This window comes from Camelus dromedarius, chromosome 20 (genome assembly GCF_036321535.1).
Source record: "Camelus dromedarius isolate mCamDro1 chromosome 20, mCamDro1.pat, whole genome shotgun sequence".
Taxonomy (NCBI): Eukaryota; Metazoa; Chordata; class Mammalia; order Artiodactyla; family Camelidae; genus Camelus; species Camelus dromedarius.
In genome coordinates, this window is record NC_087455.1 from 29,454,314 (window position 1) to 29,474,388 (window position 20,075).

Consider the following 20,075-nt stretch of genomic DNA (forward strand, 5'->3'; position numbering starts at 1 on the left):
GCTGTGGGCATGAATAGACAGACAGAAGGTAAGGTGTGGAAGAACACAGAAGCGCTGCTTGTTTGGAACAGAGAGGCTCTCAGGCGATAATCAAGGAGGTTGAAGGAGTGTGGGTGGCTCTGAAGGGGGGAGAGGTGGTCACTGAGGAAACGCTAATAAATCCTGGGGTTTGAGCTGCCAGATCCCAGTGAGCCTGTGGGTTCCAGGGCAAGAGATTGTCATGATGAAGCTGGAGTGTCAGCTTTGTGGTTTTAGCCTCTGAGTATAGGTGGGTACAGATGAGCTGGGGAACCGGCGGGCTCTTGGGGTAATTCAGGTCGGGGTGAGGGAGCCAGGAGTGAGGAGGTGAGCACTGGACAGAACCTGTGCCCTGCCCTGAGGAGCTTCAGAAGGAGAACCACCCTGCGGGCCTGTCATGGTCTCACCCAAGGCCTCTGCTGTCTCCAGCCTGCTTCTCATTTGACGTTGAGGTGGGGCCCAGCAAAGCAACCAGAAGAGGAAATGCCCGCTGTGTTGGAGCCCAGGGCCTGAGGTGCCCAAGCAGAGCCAGAATCTTCCAGCTCACACCGAGGCCTCTTTCCAGTCAGGCTAAGAGCCCCAACATCCACCTCACGGAAAACACCAGACATTCGAGTTTACTCTTACGTTATGAATATTTATTTTTTTTTCTTCTTAAAAATGTACAAAAAATAAAATAACTGTATTTATAGTTTATAGATTCCCCCTCTCCCATTTACAAAACTATTAAGTTACATTTGTCTTTTTTCTTTTTTTAACACGAGAGCAAATTGTCCATCTATCTATCTCCCTCGCTTGTCTTTAAAAGAGGGCTGTTCATAGAATTTGGCACAAACCCTTTGCTTCTGTTGCATTTTCATAATTTTAAATTAGAAGGAAAATAAATGTTTGATTCAGTTCATGCTTCTTAAGTTTCTGGGCTGGGACGTGCCTCAGTCTTTTAAGATCCAATTCCAAGATGACATCTGACTGCATTTTTCTGTTGGTCCCAATTTCCAAACAAAGTCTAAGCAATTTGGGTAAGCAAAGAAAGAAACACACTTGTTTCACATGTTCCTCATCTTACATGGATTTTTTTTAAGCCTACTTATTTGAGTGTAATTGAGGGACAGAAAAAAGAAGAAAAGGCAAGTTTTCCTGTCTCTCTGGAGTGTTCTTGCTTGGACAACTTTGCTCATCAAAGCTCTGCTCGCATACATAGTGAAGGACAAGCCATGGGCACACCGAGAATGCAGAGGGCACGTGATAAGATGGGGACAGATCTGGGAGGGGACAGTCTGCCCCACTGACCTCATATGCTTTGTTCTGGCAGTGGTCACCACAATGATTGTCCAGGGACTGGGGACAGAGGCAAAAGCATCTCCAATTCAGCCTCTGCCTAGGGCAGGCCCAGCAAACATTCTTCCCACACAGGCTGGAGAGAGAAGGCTCGGGAACCTGTGTCAGATTGCCGGAAATTGTCTCTTTTCCTACTCTGGAGTCCTATGCCCCAGCCCAACAGTATTCGCCATTATGCCTGCCAGTCATGTTTGCAGCCACCCCTTAGGTGAGGACCATGGGGAGTGCATCGTACATCATGTATTTTTCCAACACTGCATCTGTCCATCTTGGAGCAGGGCTCCTTGGTACCCAGGAGAGTCCCCACGATTCTGGTCCAGGGCATGGCAGTCAGAGTGGAGGAGGAGAGGATTGATTGGAGCAGAGCTGAATCTAGGGTATGAACCTTAGGCACCACAAGGAAGGGTAATGTGTCCAGAAGACACACAGCGAGGTGCCCCTCCCCACACCTGGAGATTGTCCCAGGCTCTGCACCTGCCCTCCATTCCATGCAAATCTGCTGCAGCCTCAAGGAGGAACAGCTGGGTGGGAGTGGCCCTTCCTTCCTGCTCTGGGCCTCAGGGGCAGATGGGATGGGAGGGCCCGGAGCCCTTGGACAGAAAGCCCCCAGGTAAGACATCAAAGTGCTTTACAGGCAAATCTGGCCCTTACATAACAGCTGTCTTTGATCCAGGACCTTGGTTTGGTGTGGGAGGTGGGGGATGTCTGGCTACCAAAAAAGCTAGTGCTTCAACCCACAGGGTGAACACAGACCCCGAGACCACGTTCCTGTCCCCTCAAAGAGAGCAGTGGCCCGGACGGCTTGTGATCTTGTGATTGTTCAGGGAAGTGTTTCTTCTCTTCGTCTGCCAGGGCACCCAGCAGGAGGACAAGACCTTCTCTCTCCCAGTCGTCCGCCGGACGCTGGTTTCAGAAGAGCCAGGGCTGTCGAGGCATTCTCGCTCCCTCCCTCCCTCCACATCCAGCAGCCGGGAGCAGACGCGGCTGATCCCCGCCTCTCCGGTGCCGGCCGAGCCCTGGGAGGCAGCCCTGGCCTGTCGGTTCCAAGCTGAGCTGCTGGCACCACTCTCAGAAGCGCAGTCGGGCTTTGAAGGGGCCACTTGAGATGAAGAATGGGCTTGTAAACTGCGAGGCCCCACACGGTGGCCAGGGTCCTCATGACAGTCAAGGAATTCTGCAGCGGCCCCGCGCAGGCCCTGATGGCAGCCCACTGCCGGCTCTCCGGAGAACTCAGGCAATGCCAACGCCAAAGGCGGAGGGGCTGGGGCCTCAGACAATCTGACCTTTCCCACGAGACAGCTGGGAGGGAGAGTCAGGCGAAGCACATCACCGGAGAGAAACTCAGCGGCCTCCAGGGCGGGTGGTGCCCGTGCAGGGGCCCCTCCATGGACCGGGACTGAGGCCCTGGGTGTGCCCACTGGGGCAGCTGTCTTGGCACCCACTGCAGCCACCTGACACCCTAAAGGCCACTTCCCTCGCTCAGCACATCTCCTAAACAGAGGCAGAAACCTCTTGTAGAAAGCAGAGTTTCCAGGGATGTGCCTCCCCTAGGCCAGTGGCAGTAAACATGCCCACGTACCACAGGTAAAATATATTATTGCAATATTATCAACACTATATACATGAGAGCCGGGCACGCCTTCTGTGTTGCTTACTAATTACATGGAAGCTGAACATCGTCCTGTCCAAGGCCTGGTGGCCACTCGCTGGGAGCCCCTGGAGGGATCAGCAAGACGACCTTCCAAGAACAACCTGGAGGTTTCTGGACTGTAAGGGGGCGTCCTGAGCAGCAGCTCATTCTGTCCAGACAATCTGCAGCCATGGAGATGGGAGCCGCCAGGAGTGAGCCTTGCCGGGCTCTTCAGGATGACCGGGTTGGCGGTGTTTCCCTTGAAGGGGAGGGCACTGGACGGTGTTACCTGGAGCTAGCCGTGACCTGCAGAGTCCTGGCAGGCCTGGGCCCCTGCTCTCTCAACAAAAGGTGGACAATAAATAAGGATGTGACAGGCGCAAGGCCGTTTCCCCAGGGGCTGGGGCTTTGGCTCCCCAGCAGGAGCCGGTGGGTGGGCCAAATGCACGGACAGAAGGTGGGGCTTCGGGCCTCGCCCCCTCCCCAGCGCAGTCGTGTAACAGCAAGTGTGAGATGGGCAAGGTGGGTCTGCGGGTTCTGGGGCCAGGACCTGTGGCTCTCCCCGGGAGGAAGGCACTGAGGGCCGCTGCCGAGAGCAGGGCTCAGATCTCCATGAGCGTGATCTTGAAGCCTTCCACCATGCTCTCCATGTTGAGGATGAAGGTGTCCTCATTCGAGTAGTGCTCAATGATGTTGTCGTCCATGTTCACCAGGATGCTGCCGGGGTCAGGTGGGGAAGGAAACAGAGATGCCGTGACCCAGGTGCTCGGGGCAGGGGAGAGGAGACAGGCAGGGAGAGAAGCCATCACTGTATTTCTCTCTCCCCAGAAACCAGTTTGAGGAAAGCAAAGGCTGGATTTCTCAGAACCAGCTCCTGATGAAACAGGATTGGAGAGACCTTTCAACCCAAATCTTTCGCTTTCTCGATCTGGACTCTGAAGCCCAGAGAAGTTAACAGAACCTGAAATCACAGAGTTGACTATTGACAGGGCGAGGACCTAAAGAGTCAGTTCCCCTAACTCTTCATTAAACTATACTGCCTCTTGAAAATACATTTAAAATACATTTAGGAGGAAAAAGAAAATAAACAGGAGCTGCAGCTACCCTTTGTGGAGCACGTGGCATGCTCCAGTGTCCCTGAGACCTCGCGTTCCATCCTCACGGCAACCCTGAAGGCAGGCACGGTCCTCGCCATGTCGCACATGAGAAGCCTGAGCTCAGTGAGGTTCCAGCCTGTCCCCAAGTCCACTCAGCTAGTTTACAGCTAAGCTGGCTTTTGGAACTAGCTTTGCCTCGCTCTGAAGTTCGTACTTTACCACACATGACCTGCTCCTTGGTTATCCATCCCTGGTGGGTTTAGTTTTTAGGAAACCCAACAGCTTCCAGGGCCCGTCCATGATTCAGAAGCCCTTGAGCCAATCCCCTTCTTTGAAGTCAGACAGACCTTAGTCTGAGGACTGACTGTCATTTTACAGCTATGAGTCATTGGGCAAGTTGTTTAGCCTTTCCGAGCCTCAGTTTATTCTTCTGCAAAAATAAGAATAACAACCCTGCTTTAGAGGGTTGTTGTTAGGATTAAAGTACTTAGCCCCGGGCCTGACACAGCACTCAGCGGATGAGAGATGCTACCATTGGCATGTCCACCAGCACTGAGGGTTTCTGCTCAGCATAAGACCTTCAGACACCACTCAAATCTCACCATCAAAGGAATACACTCAGCCTCCCGCACTGACCTTGGAAAGAACTGTAACAAGCATTTTAGTGAGCTCTTCAACCGGGGTTCAAGTGGAAAAGGTTTCCGGCTTGACTCCAGCCAAGAGACTCCATCACTAGGAAAGCCTGTGGATCCCAGACAATTTCCTCTATGAAAGAGGCCCACAGAAGAGTTTAAAGACCCATTTTCTGCTTTTTGTATGAAAATAGCTCCAGAAGCTGACTCGATGAAGACCCTCTCCTGTCACTAAACTCAGCTCTTGTGGCCACCACGCTTAGAACCTCATACACAGGAAGCCCCGGGAGGGCTGGGGGCAGCAGGCAGCAGAAGGTGGGAGCTAAATACTTGGGCTTTGGGGCCACAGACCTGGGTTCAAATCTGCATTTCACCTGCTAAACATGAGACTTTGGGCAAGATGCTCGGCCTTCATCTGGCTTAGTTTCCTCAGCACCAAATTGGGTTGAGAATCTCCCTCATTGAATGGTAAGGAATAATAAAGCACTTAGCAGGGGACCCAGAACCTCCTGAACCCCAAATAAATGAGAGCTACTGTTCTTAACACTGAGAGCAAGCAGGTCCGGCAGTCATTTTGATCATTTTGTTAATAATGACCGCAGAAATATCCCCTATGCCCTGAATCCTTTGTTCCTACTGTGCTGCCCTGAAACCAGCCCCAAGAGCAGCATGTAAGTCCCTATAAACTCCACCCTGTGCAGAAGGGCGATGTTGCCACGCTCCCAGTGCCGCCCTCGCCACTTCTAGACCCCTCTATCCTACCTGCTAATCCCATCATTGCAGTGGGGCATGTCAGCTGATGTCATGACTCTCCAATCCCTCCCTTTCTCATTAAAGGTCTTCAAAATGCACGGCATATGTAAGCTGCTCAGCACTCCTTTGGAAGGATGACACACAATTTTTATAAAAGTGGACAACAGAAGCAACAAAAGATGGGCACCATCTCGTTTTTTTTTAAAGCACTATGTAGACATATCTGATTTGGAAGTCCATTTAAATCTGGTTTCTTTCTTACCCTTTTTTGCTTTTCTTGTAAAGCTTTGTTATCTTCTCCACAGGGAGTCCATATTTCTCAGATATCTGCAACCAACAACAAAAAGGCAGATGAGAGTGGAAGGGGAGCCAAGCAGAGTCAAGAGAGAAAGTTCTAAGTTCACTGTCCTGAAGATTCTCCGGCGTGCCAGCGGCCTTCACTCAGGAGTCAGACTCTCAAAATGGCTCTCCCTTTGGACAAACCATAAATCAGTCAACAGAAGATTCAGCCACACGGGAATTTAATCTATGAGGAAGCTGTCATTTCAGCCAGGAAACAATGGACTCTGATCATGACGTTGGATTAAATAGGTGGTCATACAGAAAGTAACACGTTAAGCCGGGTCCCTGCCCCACTCCTTACATCAGAATAAATCACATCAAAGGTTTACATGTGAAAGATGAAACCACACAAGAGGAAGCTGTGGGTCAATTCTTTGTATCGATATCATCTTTCAGTATGGAGGCTCTTTCCAAGCAAGATCTGAAACCTGAAGAAAAAAGGTCAAAAGGTGGATAAAACAGTACAGAATTTAAAAGAGCAGAAGAGCAAAAACAACCCCCAAAAATCTGAAGACAAATAATGCACTGGGAAACTGTTTTGGAACACAAAAGACAGACATGGAACTAACTTCCTTAAGTTAGGGAAAAACTCCTACAGATCAAGAAGGAGACGCACGTGCTCGCGTCTGCAGCACACACACTAACACTGGGGCGCTGCCGAGAAGCGCAGTGCGGGCCCTGCACGTGGATGACATGCAGATTCGTGAATTCCACATTTTTAAATATAAATGAATTTATTTACAAAACAGAAACAGACTCACAAACATAATAAACCGAACTTATGGTTACTGGTGGGGGGAAAAGGAGTGAAAAGGGATAAATTGGGAGTTTGAGATGTGCAAATACTAACAACTATGTATAAAACAGGTAAAAAACAGACTTCTTCCGTACAGCATCGTGAAGTAACCTATAGTGAAAATGGACATGAAAATAATTGCAGGTGTGGCGGAAGCATCATGCCGTGCACCAGTAACTGACTGTGCTTCAATTAAAAAAAAAAACGAAGAAGAATGGCATCTGAGAAATGCTTTTCACCCAACCGTCCCATTTGAGGAAAATACTCACAGAAGAACTCTAGCTAAAGAGAAGATGCATCAGAACAAAGACTCCAGCTAGGCAAGGCGTGGGGGAAACAAGAACCAGCTTTGCGGCATAAACACACACACACACACACACACACACACACACGGAGAGAGACACTACCTATACGCTCTTCATATATATCTAGATACATTTTTTGGTTGTTTCATCTCCTGGTTTATTAACAAGCCACAGGCCACACAGGTGACAGACAGAGGTAGTCACATTCCTCTAATACTTCAGCTTTAAAAGTATGACTACCATAACCCAGCTATGTCCGCCAGCATACTCCTTCCCACAGGAGTCTGCGTTTTCAGGGTTACTGAAGTCTCACACAACCAGGAGCTATGAGTCCATATTCATTTCCAGATCAGAAAATGCTTTATTCCTCCAAGTCACTTTAGCATCACTATCAACACACACATGGTAAAAGCAGGTTGTTTTTGCAAAAAGTTTCCCTGTAAAACCTATACACGCCTATAGTTATATAGCTACATACAATGCTTCCTCTCTCTATATACACAGACATAGATGGTCTATCTATAGACACATATAGGTGTCTGTAACTATGTACGGTTAAATGGACTGGGAATGTGAAATAAGTGCTAAATAAGGATTCTTGAAGTAAAAAGAACGTAACGGAAGGAAAATCTAATCATTTCCTAAAAAGAGCATATTAAACTATTTCGGTAGCATCCAGAAGCCTGGAGTTGTGGGGACAGTGTGGGGTAAATGTTACGGTGGCCTCACCCTAGCGAGCGCAGGAGGGGAGAGGAGAACCGGAAGCTCAAAAAGTCTCTTCTTACCTGGGGGGTGAGGGGAGCTAGAGTGTACTGGTGGGGAAGGTGGCTGGAACTGTATTTTCAAATCACAGAGCACTAAGAGGAGACTGAAACAATTTAGGAAAAGTAAAGAATGACTCTGAAGAAAAGGTGAAAAACAGAGACACACTGCAACACCAAAGCGAAAGAGGAAAGCACAAAGTGAAAAAAGTAATGAAGAGTTTATCGTTGTGAATTGCTTGGCTTGCAAGAGTTGGGTTTTGAACTTGAGTGTCATTTGGAACTTCTTTTTAAAATGAAATGGAAAAATAAAATAAAATACGTTCCTTTTTTCCACTCAACATCAGCCAGCTCCTATCTGTTAGTTCCCCTTTTCTGAAAGAGAAGGAAGTCTGATTCTGGGAGCTTCTCCTTTCAGGGGTGTGATTCCCAGTTTCCCAAGGCATGAACGCACGGCTGGCTCACAACTCAGCTGGTAACAGTCAGAACTGGGAGATTTGCATAACCCTGCATAATTCCACTTTTGACTTGGGTCCGCTGGGAGCCCAGGCAGCAGCCAGCATTTGCCAACTGCTTACTAAGAGCTTCACGTATCGGCAAAGGGAGCTTTGGATCTATTAAGCTGCTGAATCCTTGCATCATTACAACGGAACAGGTGCTTTCATGAAACCTGTTTCTCAGGCGAGGAAACTTGGGCTTATAGTCATTAAGTAACTTGCCCAGGGTTCTTCAGCTAGGAGGAGGCAGAGACAGGGTTTGAAAGATCACAGCCTGGCAGTCTGGTTTCGGATTCTGAAGCCTGAGAGAAAATGGGCACACGTTGGGACTGTTTGGAGTGGGGCTCATGGACTCCATCCAGGACCAAGAAGCAACTGGCAAAGTTGACACCTGTGCACCTGGCTGTCGCAGGCAAGTTTCCAGGAGGGCAAAGTCCTGCCCTCAGTGCAATCATCAAAGGCAAAGGCAGCTCGATAATATGCCACCCTGACATGGCGTCCTCTGTCTCCATGCCAGGCAAGGAAGTGTGCTTTGCCAAATTCAGAAGCCTGGAAAGAAGTGCAGGATGTCATGTGGAGGAAGCTGCCCATCTGTCGGGGGTTACAGAAGCAACACTTCTGCCCGGGAGCTGGATGATAACACCCAGACAGCCCTCCGCTCCCACATGCGTGGAAAGCACGTGCCACGTGACAGTTCTCAGAACGGGTGCGATAGGAGTGCTTGTTTTTTCCTTTGTGTTTCTTAAGTTGTCTGAACTGACTGTACACTTACATCATTTTTAAAAGCCCATGACTAATATTTTGAAGGACCCCAAAGGCCTCCTTGACAGCCAAGAGGACCCTAGGTCTTGGACATATCTCATCAAGGTGTTACTGGTTGCCTGATGATCAGCAGCTTTTAGACTTTTACACTTTTACTTTGTGGGGAATTCTCTCTGCCCAGAAGCCTCAGGTATGTGACAGGCAGAACTCAGAGTTTCCCACTGGTTTCCACCAATGCAGGACTCTGTCTGCCTGATCTAGAGGCATCCAACTGAATTGCTGGCTCTGCACGCCAGTGACTTGGATCTGGAGTTACAAACTGTTCAGCGTGGGCTCCAAGATGCACATTTGAAAAAAGGAGGGGACTCGTGCTTGCAAATACTTCCTAGGTGGCTGCCCATGACCTGTCAACAGCATCAGAAGGACAGGCCTTCATCTCCCTTCATCTCCTTGTGTGGACGGCTCAGCTGCACAGAGAGGGTGCTACCCGGGCCGTGAGCCGCCTTTCCCGGCGCACCTCTGCCAGCCTCACCGGAGAGAATACCCTTTCTCTAGCCCCTCTGGCTCGGAGGAAGCTCAGTCTGCCTCCCCACCCCATGGCTCTTACAGTCGTCTACTATACGCACAGCCATTCAGGGAGTGCTTCTATGTGCTACTTTAAGCACCTTGTATATGAATTTAATTTAATCCTCGCAACAACCCTACATATTATTTTATCATTATCTTCATAATAATACCCAGATTATTATTCTTCTCATTTCAGAAATGATGTGCCTGGGGTATAGAGAGGCTGAGTAACGTGCCCAGGGTCACACTACTCTGAAGTGTCAGAGCCAGGATTTGAACACCGACTGTGTGGGATCAACCACTACACACACTGCTTCTTGCCTGATGGCTGACCGTTGCCTAAGCTTCTCTCCTTTCATTGTTGTGAGCTGTGACTTGGAGTGTTTGCTCTTCTTGTAATAACTTTTCATGTGTGGACATCTCTCTAAGTGGACTTAAGCTGTTCAAGGGCTTAAGTTGGCTCTGCCATTCTGTAACCCCCACTCTGAGCCTCCGTCCTGTCACCTGTAAGTGATGATGATGACATCTGACCTGCCAAGTTCACAGAGATATTGTGAGGGTCAAAGGAAGCAATGCATGTGAAACAGGTGTCACCCATAGCGCTCAGAGTGGTGACGCATACACAGTGTGTGCTTGACGCAGTCAAAGAGTTATGCTCAAAGACCTGATGGTGCGCGGCAGACAGCAAGAGACAAAGCCCCCGCGCTCATGAACTTTCCATTCTATCGGGGAAGAGAGAAACAATGAACATCCAGCAAGTGTTAAATATGTCAGGTGGTGATAAATGCTACAAGGGAAAACAAGGCAGGATGAGGGACTAGTGACAAGGATGCCCTTGGTGCAAGTGGTCTGGGAAGGCCATCTGAGAAAGGGACATGTGAGCAGAGGTCAGAAGGAAGGGAGTGGGCCTTGCAGACATGGAGAAGAGCACTCCTTGCGGGATGGACAACAAATGCAAAGACCCTGAGGTATGAGTTGCCTTGGTGGGCTCAAGGATAGCAAGGGGGCTACAAGAACTAGAGCTTCTTTATCTTTTTTTTTTTTTATTTTTTAGAGCTCTTTGTTAGTGGATTACTAGGTAAGTTCACCCAAAAATGCCAAAAAAAAAAAAAAATTGAAATCTCACGTCACCTCCACTATCATCATCATCACCATCACCAAATCCTTATGTATAATCAAGTTTAAAATCTAATTATAAGAATAAAGAAGCCAACGTGGATCATCGAAGTTACGTGGAAGGCTTGACTGACAGGATACGAAACATGCAGATGAAAGAGAAACATTCTACTTGATCCAAGTGACACCGGGTATGGGAATTTTCAATAAGATCTGGCTGAGAGAGGACTTTTTACCTTTTTCTATGTAAGTATCTAGATGTGTATGGATAATGCCTTCCTGACATGTGAAGTAAGGGTCTGGGAGGCTCAGGACCCATAAATAAGAGAATCGTCTAGTCTGTCTTACAGAAAAGTGACCGAGTTCAGTACAGACTACCCTGAATCCATTCCTTTTCGTGGTGGCCAAAGAGTTCTTTCTAAGACAGCGAGAGGTTGAGGGCTGTACAAACAAAGCAACTCCTCAAGGTGGGCACCGTCCACGCTCTGCAGGGGAGGAAACCAAAGATGCCGCGGTGGACATGCCTGAGGCTGCACAGCCATGATCTGAGCCCCAGTCAGTCGTGTCCCAGCCCGCCTTCCTTTGCCGGAGCTGACGCGGGCGTGCTCTCGGGGGGACTGTGACCTTGGTCTCATGGGGACTTCATTAATTAAGGCAAGCTAGTAACATCATCGCAAGGGAGAGCATAGCATCTGCTGAGCATAAAAACAACTCAGTTTCTAGACAGCGGAACTACTCATTCTATCCAGTGACCTGCCTGGCCGACATGTGCACAGGCTGCAGCGACACCGTCACCGTCTCCAGATGCTCAACAAGCCTGCCTGACGCGGCTCCTTACGACTCAGACCTCGGTTCCCGTCTGAAGGAAGGGCGGCAGTGCTGTTCTGTCCTGTCTCCACGACACATCGACATTTCTCCGCTGGCTGCCGATACTTTTTTTAAAGGGAAAAAAAAATGCAAAACTTTTTTTCTGGCTCTTTATCCTCCAGGACAGACTTTCTTCCCCATCTAACTAGTGCCTGGCTGAGGGTCGGGAATTGGGGGTTTATCAGGAGAGATGAGAGAACGTTCTCCTCTGGAAAGCAATCCAAAGCTTTCTGCTGAGGAAGCAGCTGCACCACCATCAAAGTCACGGCCATCGTGTGCTCAGCTGGCGGCCACGGGGCTTCTGTTAGTTCATTTATTGCTCCCGATGACTCCACGTTACAGGTGAGGAGGTTAGAGCACGACCAGCCCTTCAATAACGAGTTCACGAAGGGAGCGGGAGAGCGGGGGTGCCGACACGAAGCAGGTGTTTCTCTCTCCAAAGCAGCTGCAGGACACACACACACTTTGCACAAGACACACCTTCCATGTGGAGTTGTGAGCTCTGCTGTCCCTGGAAGACTGTGAGCCTCCTTCTCCACAAAGAAAGCGTTTGATCTTCCCACACCACTGATGAAGGGTGAAGGAGGGAGCCTTCCCCCGGACCAGTTCCCCAGAGCCACAGGGGCGGGGCTCTGCACATGAAATAGCCTGCAGGGTTCAAAACTACTGCTCAAAACTCCTTCAGCAGGAATGTTGGCCCCAAAAGAATATAATGAGGGGGCTTATTCTCATCTGAGTAGATATGCACTTAGGACCTAGGGCAGAATTCGACCCTAATACCAGGTAGTGGCTCCCAAACTTTGATTTGCTTCAGTGTCCACTGGGGAGAGTGTGAGCAATGCTGATTCCTGGGACAACCCCCAGAGAACCTGATTCTGAAGGTCAGGTGTGGGTACCCTAGGAAATTCCAAGGGACTCGCCCACTTAGAGAAGAAACACCCCAGGCCCACAGTACACGCCGGGTCCATGATGAGTGGGAGACTGTTTTTATGAGAAACCATTTTTCAACCAGGGGCAGGATTCCAAGTGATGGCTTGAGGTCAAGTATAGTATCTCTCAATTAAACAGATTTCCTTTAAAGTTAGGGATTTTTTTTTTTTTTTTTTACAAATGCAGCTTTTAGTTGTTAAAGAATTTAAAACCCACATGTGGTATTATTTTAAAATTAAAAGTCAAAACAAAGCATGGGGGCCAGGGTCACAGTGCTTTCTCGTTTTGAGGCAAACAATATGGCTTCTCGGGAGCAGCCTTCTGCCTCTGGGCTCAGGAGGGGAGCCCCTGACACGGCTTCCAAGGTTACCTGCGCCATTTGCACAGCTCCACGCCTCCTCTGAAGTGTCAAGTTAGTGGAAAATTCCATCATAGAATCACGAGCCAAAATCACTTTCCATCTTTTGGACAAGGCCTACAAGTAGCTGATTATTTGAGAAATCCAAAACCCGAGGCAAAGGAGGAAGTCTGCACCCTGTATCTCTGATTCTTACTCAACCCAATGGTTCAGTAGCAAAAGCTAACCTTTATCGGGTACTTAATATAGACCAGGAATCCGGTGAAGAGTTTGGTATCTGAAGCATCTCCTTTCACCCCTGCAACAACCCTGTGAGGCAGGTACTACTGTTACTTCCATTGCAAAGATGAAGAGGTTAAGAAACCTTCCCAGCCATGAGAGGCGCAGCCAGAATTTGAACACGGGTTTCTGAGCCCAAAGCTCATATGCTGGCTCACTAGGCTACACTGCCTCTCCGTGGGTGTTGGTAGGTGTCAGGGTGGTAAAATGCCAGACACTAGCCAGGTGCTGGTCTGCAGGGGACCCCTACCTGGAGACAGCCCTGTCTTACCCCACTAGGTCCCACAGAAACGTAGGGTACCAGTGCAGCGAGCAGGATCCAGTGATCTTCAAAATTCTGCCTCTCACTCCATGTTGTGCTCAGGTCGTCATGTAAATAGAACCTGCTGTCCTTCGCGGCCGCCCCCACATTGCAGGGGCCGCCAGGGTCGTTCCTTTGGAGTTCCCCACCAGACTGCATCCCCTGGGGACCCTGGAAGAGCTTCTCTGGCCCTGCTTTCCCATTTGCACAACTTAGGAAGCAAGGAGAAAGCTTGTGTTGGTGCTTTAATAAATCTTTTCCTTTCCAGGTCTAATAAAGGAATGATGAAGTCAGAATTGCCCTATGGAGTCTGCCCAGAGCCAGCCTAGGGAACCCGATCTCTTCGTGGCTTACAAGATCAAAGGATACAATACATTACTCTCCCCCACACCCCACATAGGGATGATTCCACTTCGAGGCACTGTCCTATACATTTTTAACATATTACTCCACAGCCCAATGGCCTGCTCCAGTGCAGCAGTTTTCCAGACCAACAAGTCTGGACTGTCCCTTGGCAGTCTCGTTGTCTCCACCACTACAAAACCCTTGATCTTCTACAACATAGCCATGCAGGGGAGTTAAAAATCATATTCAAAGCAGAGTCACATTTAAGTCATAGTCAGATGGGTAATGCATAGATAAAACATAAAATAACTTCCTGAGCCCAGGCTGGGGAATGCTAGGCTGAACTGGGAATGAGAAGGGAGGGGGGGACTTCAGAATCTTAACCTAATCATTATAGCTCTGCAATATATGTATTTTTTCCTTAACCAAGAAGTCATATTTTCTTTTGAATTGCACTATCACAGCTGGCAAGACGCTTTCTGATTGTTTTTGTTCGTACATATTTGGAAGTTAACCATATCTAATTTGGTTTTGAGCCATGAGACAAATGGAAACTCACAATTTAACCTTCCTCGATGGCGTCTCACTCTGATTAGCCTGAAATTGACAGGGAACTGGCAGTTTTTCAGTTTCCTTCTCCTGAAGATGCTAATAAGCCACAATAGGATGGAAATCCGTGTCCCCGCCAATCTCTGCTTTTGCTTTTGCTTTTATACAGCTCATTCCAGAGCCGTCTTGAAGGCTGCATTTAATAAATGGATTCCAGCTCAGGAGACTACAAGCCGGTTTCTTGGAGGCCAGAGGAGGGTCATTGCTTACCGCTTCCATCAGGCCCTTCACTGTGGGAGATTTCAACATCAAGGCATCAAACACGTCGTCCGTCTCCTTCCTCACGTACAGAAGCACTGAAAGAGAAGGGGGGAGCTGTGACCGCGGAGCCCATGCAGCTGCCCCCGGAGCCCCCGTCCCTCACACAGGGGTTAGAGGCACACGTTATCTGTTAAGTCTCGGACCCCGACCCAGACCACATCCTCCAAGGGTGACAGGCACCTGCAGCTAAGGGCTGTTAAGGAGGATCTGATGACAGAAACTGACAACTGGGTAACACCAAACACGCTGTGAGATGCTCTCACACATCATTCACACTTGAATTTCCCCAGGTGGACACATGATCTCTTTAGGACCCATTTTTCTGTGACCTCTGTCTTCCATTTATTTATTTGGTCATTCAGCAATGCTGAATACCTGTCTGGGCCCTGAGGTCCCAGGCTGTGTGCGAGGATCTGGGGTTGCAGCCCTGAGTTAAGGCACGGCCTGCCCTTAAGGTGTCCATGGTCCACTTAGAGAGGCAGGCAGTCCTCAACAAGCAGACAGCTGCACAGAGTCGTAGGAGTTATGAAGGCAAAAGACACAGGAGAGGGCTCACGGGGCCTGAGTTTTTCGGGGGTTGGGGGGGCCCCCTAGAAGGTTAACTTGAAGGAGGGATCTGAGTTATGGAGGGTGTGTAGGCTTCAACACAGGCAAGAGGGGCGGGGAGGGTGGGAGAGAGAGGCCGGGGAGAGCAAACTCCAGGCAGACAGACCAGCGGACCGGGAGGGAGACGGTGCGCATCAGAGGCAAGTGGAGGGAGAGGCATAGGGTCTGGAGAACCGTCCAGCCTGCGCCGGGGCATTTCACCTCTCCGAGCTGAGGTCTCCTCTGTAAACGGGTGGAGATAATGCCAACCTCAAAGGGTTGCTGAGAGGGTCCAGTGAAATGACATCCACATGGGATGTTAGCACAGCGCCTGGCGCGCGGAACCCATCCCTCCCTCAGTAGGTGCTGCTGGGAGGCAGCTGCAGTGGTTCTAGGGCCCTCAGCAAAGGTGCAGGCAGCTTTCTGTTCATTTCTCTATAATTCTGAATTTCACCATGCACAGAATAGGAGAGATGGTAGGGACCCCAGGTGACACGGTGACACCCTGCCACTGCCAACCCAGCCTCGTGGCAACTGCTCCAGGCTTAGCTCCCAGGAAGAACTGGGAGATGCCATTCAGAGGCTACCCTCCAGCCCCAGTGAGCTGGCTGCCCTCTCCCTCCTCCCAGGGGTGTGACCTCTGGTTCTTCCTTCAGAGGGAAGGAAGAGGGCCAAGGCTGAAGCCCCATGCACTTGGCCACTATAGGAAGAAAGCACAAGCCAAAACCCTGCTGAGCCTGGATCCCGACTACGGTCAGATACCTACTGAGCCCCGGTCACCACCAACCTGAAAGAGTGAAGCTGGAGCTGGGAAGTGAAATCAGCTCTAACCCCTTCTCCCCTCCTGTCCAATCCCCAGGGGCTTCGTTAGCGCTGCTGCTTTATAATGGCAAAGTCTATGCGTGCACATGGGGTCTGCCTGCATCATTTTCTTTCTACAGCCAGATGTTCCATTTGTGTACAGCCGAAAAAAAGAACCACGTATAAAAATTAAATATCAATTAAATAAATAGATTGAAAATGTCTCCAAAGATTTCCCAGTTTGGGCCTTTGGAAGTAATATTTTGTATTTTGTATTTGTATTTGTAGCCCCCATTTCAGCTAAAAATGATCTAGGGGCCTGGTGGCACTATCAGCGGACTCAATCTCAGCAGGATGAAGAGACATAATTAGACTGCAGGACCTCATTACGACTAGATGAGGAAAATTAAAGTGAAAAACAACAGAACAAAACCCCCTCGGTGGCTGTTACAGGTGAACATTCTATAACTTCTTCCCATAGCCCCCAGCAGAACACTGTCATTTCCAGTAGGCTGACCCTAAGGAAACCCCAAACCGTGTTCTAATGAGTACAGCTTCCATTGTGTTTCCTGATCTCGTCTTTGAAAAGCCTTGTCTTTGAAATAGCATGGCTGCTACTCCTGCTGCAGGGGGCCCTGGGAAGAGTTAACAGTGGCCTGGAGGCAGGTGGAGGGGCTAGAGAAAGGCACGGAGTGGGCAGGGCCCCCTCGCTCCCGCTGGGCTGGCTGACAGCCACACCCACCCGCTGGGCTTACAGCTCACCCTCACGGCTTGCCCAGGGAGGCAGCTCTCATTCAGGTCGTATCAGTGGGTAACGATCACTCCACTAGGGGCAGCAGTAACCACCACCATATATGCCAGATATTGTTCGGACAAAAGCAGCCAGCCACCGGGGGCGGCCCCCAGTGACTGCAACGGGGCCACCCTGAGGAGTGGCTGCAAAGGCAAAACAGCAGATGACAGCATTGGTGATCGCTGTGATCCTTCTCTCTCCGGGAGAACTCCTAACACACAAACAGCAGGCGCCATCAGGGACCCTGACTCCTCGTGCTTGTCCAAGCCCAGCTCAGAGCAGGGGCTCCAGGCCAGGGGCGCAGTAACTCCACTGTCCTTTGCCAAAGAAAAGCCACTCCTAGGAGAACCAGGTCTCTACTGCTGGAAGCTTGCAGCGCCCCCGTGTGTCCCTGTGGGGCAGGTGCCGCAAAGGCCATAACTGCTCTTCCTCACAGCCCAGCACAATTCCTGGTGGCAATTTCTGTGCAGACCTCACAACCTCAAAATAATCTGACAAACACAAACTTTGCACCGGCCAGCACGCACTAAACATGGATGTAAGCTACAACTGCTTTGGCCCGTGTGCTCTTGATTTCCATACGATGCTGCCTCACTGGAAAGGAGGAGCTAGAAGAGGCAGACGGGAGCGGAGCTCAAAGTCAAAGTGCGCTCGAGTATTTGACGGTGAGCCTGGGACGTCGGAAAATCCTTTAAAGGTTTATATGTTACAAATGTTAGAGACACTACTCAGGAATTTATGCTCTTTGAATTCTGAAATGCTAATTACTCACTGATGTTTATGATAACACACCTTAACTAGATCCAGGCCTAAAAATGAAACTAATAATTATATTAGTGAGCACGGAGGCTTACTATGTCCTGGGCACTTGAGTTCAGTGTTGCACGTACGTTAACTCATCCATCCTCACTCTATATATGTAGGTCCTCTCGTCACCCCCATTTCACAAATGAGAACTCTAAGGATCAGAGGACCTTCCCAAGGTCATAGGACTCTAGGTGGCTGAGCGAGGCTGCAGAGAGGCTGTTCTTGGCCATTATGCAAATTCCATTTCAACAAATAGGAAAAAATTCCTCAATAACAAAAAACTCAAGCCTGTGCAGATGGTGTACGTGTTGAACACGGTCACCTGACTCACTGACAGCCCAGGGCTGCGCAAGCCAAGGGTCTCTGGAAGCTCTGGGTGTTGGCTACCGCAGGGTGTGCGGCCAGCGGCCACCCCGCACTTCCCTCTCACACGTGGACGGACAGGGAGTCAGCACAGCACTGAAAAGCTGAGCAAGACATTGACACGCTGGTGCTTCATTTCTCACTCTCTGGGTGAAGTGGAGTGAGATCCTTGACTGAGAGAAAATGACTAAGTTGTGATGTCAAAGAAAACAGGTTCATTTATTTGTAGGCGATGAATTGCTGGCACCCCTACTGAGCGATTCTCAGCCCTTATCTCAGCCCTACTGTCATACACGGCAAGAGTTTCTTGTTTAGCCTTATATCTCACTCCCGATGAGTCAGTGTATCCATTACATCTCCCTCAAGGCGAAGGAAAGAACCAGTGCCCAGAAAGAATAAACGTTTGCTTAGGATGTTTAAAAGATAAGGTTTAAAGCAAAGGAGGAGACTGCGGACTTCCTGTGTCAAAAACATCTCCAGGCAAGCGCCGAACCACAGGGGCCCGGGCTGGGCTGCATGCTCTCCGCTCTCCAGGGTGAAACGGCCCCCACTGATCATAATGGAGGATGGGTTCCCACAGCAGTGCCCTCGGTGGGGGTGGGGAACAACAGGAGTGGTACCTCGCTTCATCCCTTCTTCTTTCATCTGCTTCGAAGGTGCTGGACCAAACTCCTCTTCCATGGGCCTGAACATCCGTTTCACAAGGACACTGCTGCTGGAAGAGATGAGCAGTGTGTTAGGTACGGCAGGAAGGGTGCCAAAACACAGTCCCCGGGTGGGCCCGTCCCTGTCTCTTCCCTTTGTTTACACCATCCCTAGTCACAGCTGGATCCACTCACCAACCTCCTTGTCATCCCTGTCTGAGCAGAGCACATACGCCAATACCTTTGAAGCGCGGCCCTAAGACATCCTTCCTGTTGCTGAACATAGATCCACGAAGGTGAGACCTGTGAGTTTTAGCCATTCCGTTCCACACCTAACTCCCCTTCCTGCTCCAAAGATTTGGGCTAGGGATGCAGGTGAGAGCCCTGGTGTTTGTGTCGTCTCCAAGTTGTGCAGCACCCGCACCCTTCCAGCTAGGGCCTGGGTGTCCTGCATTCTCTTGCCAGCCCCGAGGGCTCGGTGTGACCTCTGGATATGGAACTGGAGGTCAGGCGAGGCTCCCTCTCTTCCCGCTGCTCTGCGGCGCCATTAGGTTGGCTCCCTAGAGACTCAGGCCTCACTGCCCGGCCCTTCCCTCCTCTTGGGAGGTTTCGGTCCCCCTTCCTGAGGGCGCACATGTCCCCAAATGGCCAGTTCTGATGATTCTGCATTTCTTCCCAACATTCGTGTCCTTTCTGGGCACTCTGAGGAAGGAAGGGCCGTCCAAGAGGAAGGAACTGGAAAAACAGACCGTCATTGAAGAGAGGTCATTGATGCTGAGTGTCATGGACTGCACGTGTCCCCTCAAACTCACGTGCTGAAGCCCTAACCCCCAGTAGGATGGTATCCGGGGGTGGGGGCTTTGAGAGGTAATTAGGCCATGAGGGTGAAGCCCCCATGATGGGAGAGTCTTTGTAAGAATGGGAAGCTCTCCTTCTTCCTGCCACGTGAAGACACAGCAAGATGGGGGTCTGCGGGCCAGAGGAGGGTCCTCACCAGACACCTACCATACTGGAACCCTTATCTCAGCCTTCCAGCCTCCAGAACTGTGAGAAATAAATTTCTGTTACTTAAACCGCTCAGTTTATGGCATTTTGTTACAGCAACCCAAGCTGACTAAAACACCAAGAAAATGCTTCTGCGTGGAGTTTACTGTCCTTTAGGCCCTCAAGAGAGTAGGTACAGATTTTTAGAAATTTTTATCTCGCTGGAGATTCCTGGAAGCAGGCACATGAAGCGACACTAGATACACAGCTCAGCAGAATTGTTAAGACATGGACTCTGGGTCCAGACTACCTTGGCTTAAACCATTGCTTTGCAATTTACTAATTATGGAAACATGGACAAGTTCTTCAACTGCCCTGAGCCTCGGTCTCCTTGTCTTTAAAAGGAGGCTGTTGAAAGAATTAGATGAATTCAACAGATGTAAAGCACTCAGAGCTGCCTGATGCACTGTAAGTGCTGCTGAAGGGCTAGTTCGAGATGACGATGATAGCGATGCTGGTAATTAAAGCTGGAGA

The 20,075-nt window shown here is 49.8% G+C and overlaps 1 protein-coding gene across 2 annotated transcripts in view; it reads right to left on the minus strand.

Moving 5' to 3' along the window:
* Positions 1 to 634: 634 nt before the first annotated feature.
* Positions 635 to 20,075, minus strand: part of GRHL2 (grainyhead like transcription factor 2) — a 142,767-nt gene continuing 123,326 nt past the window's right edge. Inside the window, exons 13-16 of one of the 2 annotated variants that reach the window (XM_010981884.3) lie at positions 18,534 to 18,625; positions 14,514 to 14,599; positions 5,731 to 5,795; positions 635 to 3,703 (exon numbers count right to left, since the gene is read on the minus strand). In XM_010981884.3, coding sequence (XP_010980186.1) covers positions 3,589 to 3,703; positions 5,731 to 5,795; positions 14,514 to 14,599; positions 18,534 to 18,625 — 358 coding nt within the window. In that variant the 3' untranslated portion in view covers positions 635 to 3,588. Of the gene's footprint in view, positions 3,704 to 5,730; positions 5,796 to 14,513; positions 14,600 to 18,533; positions 18,629 to 20,075 lie in introns of both variants that reach the window. The other variant, XM_010981883.3, reaches the window with a different exon arrangement.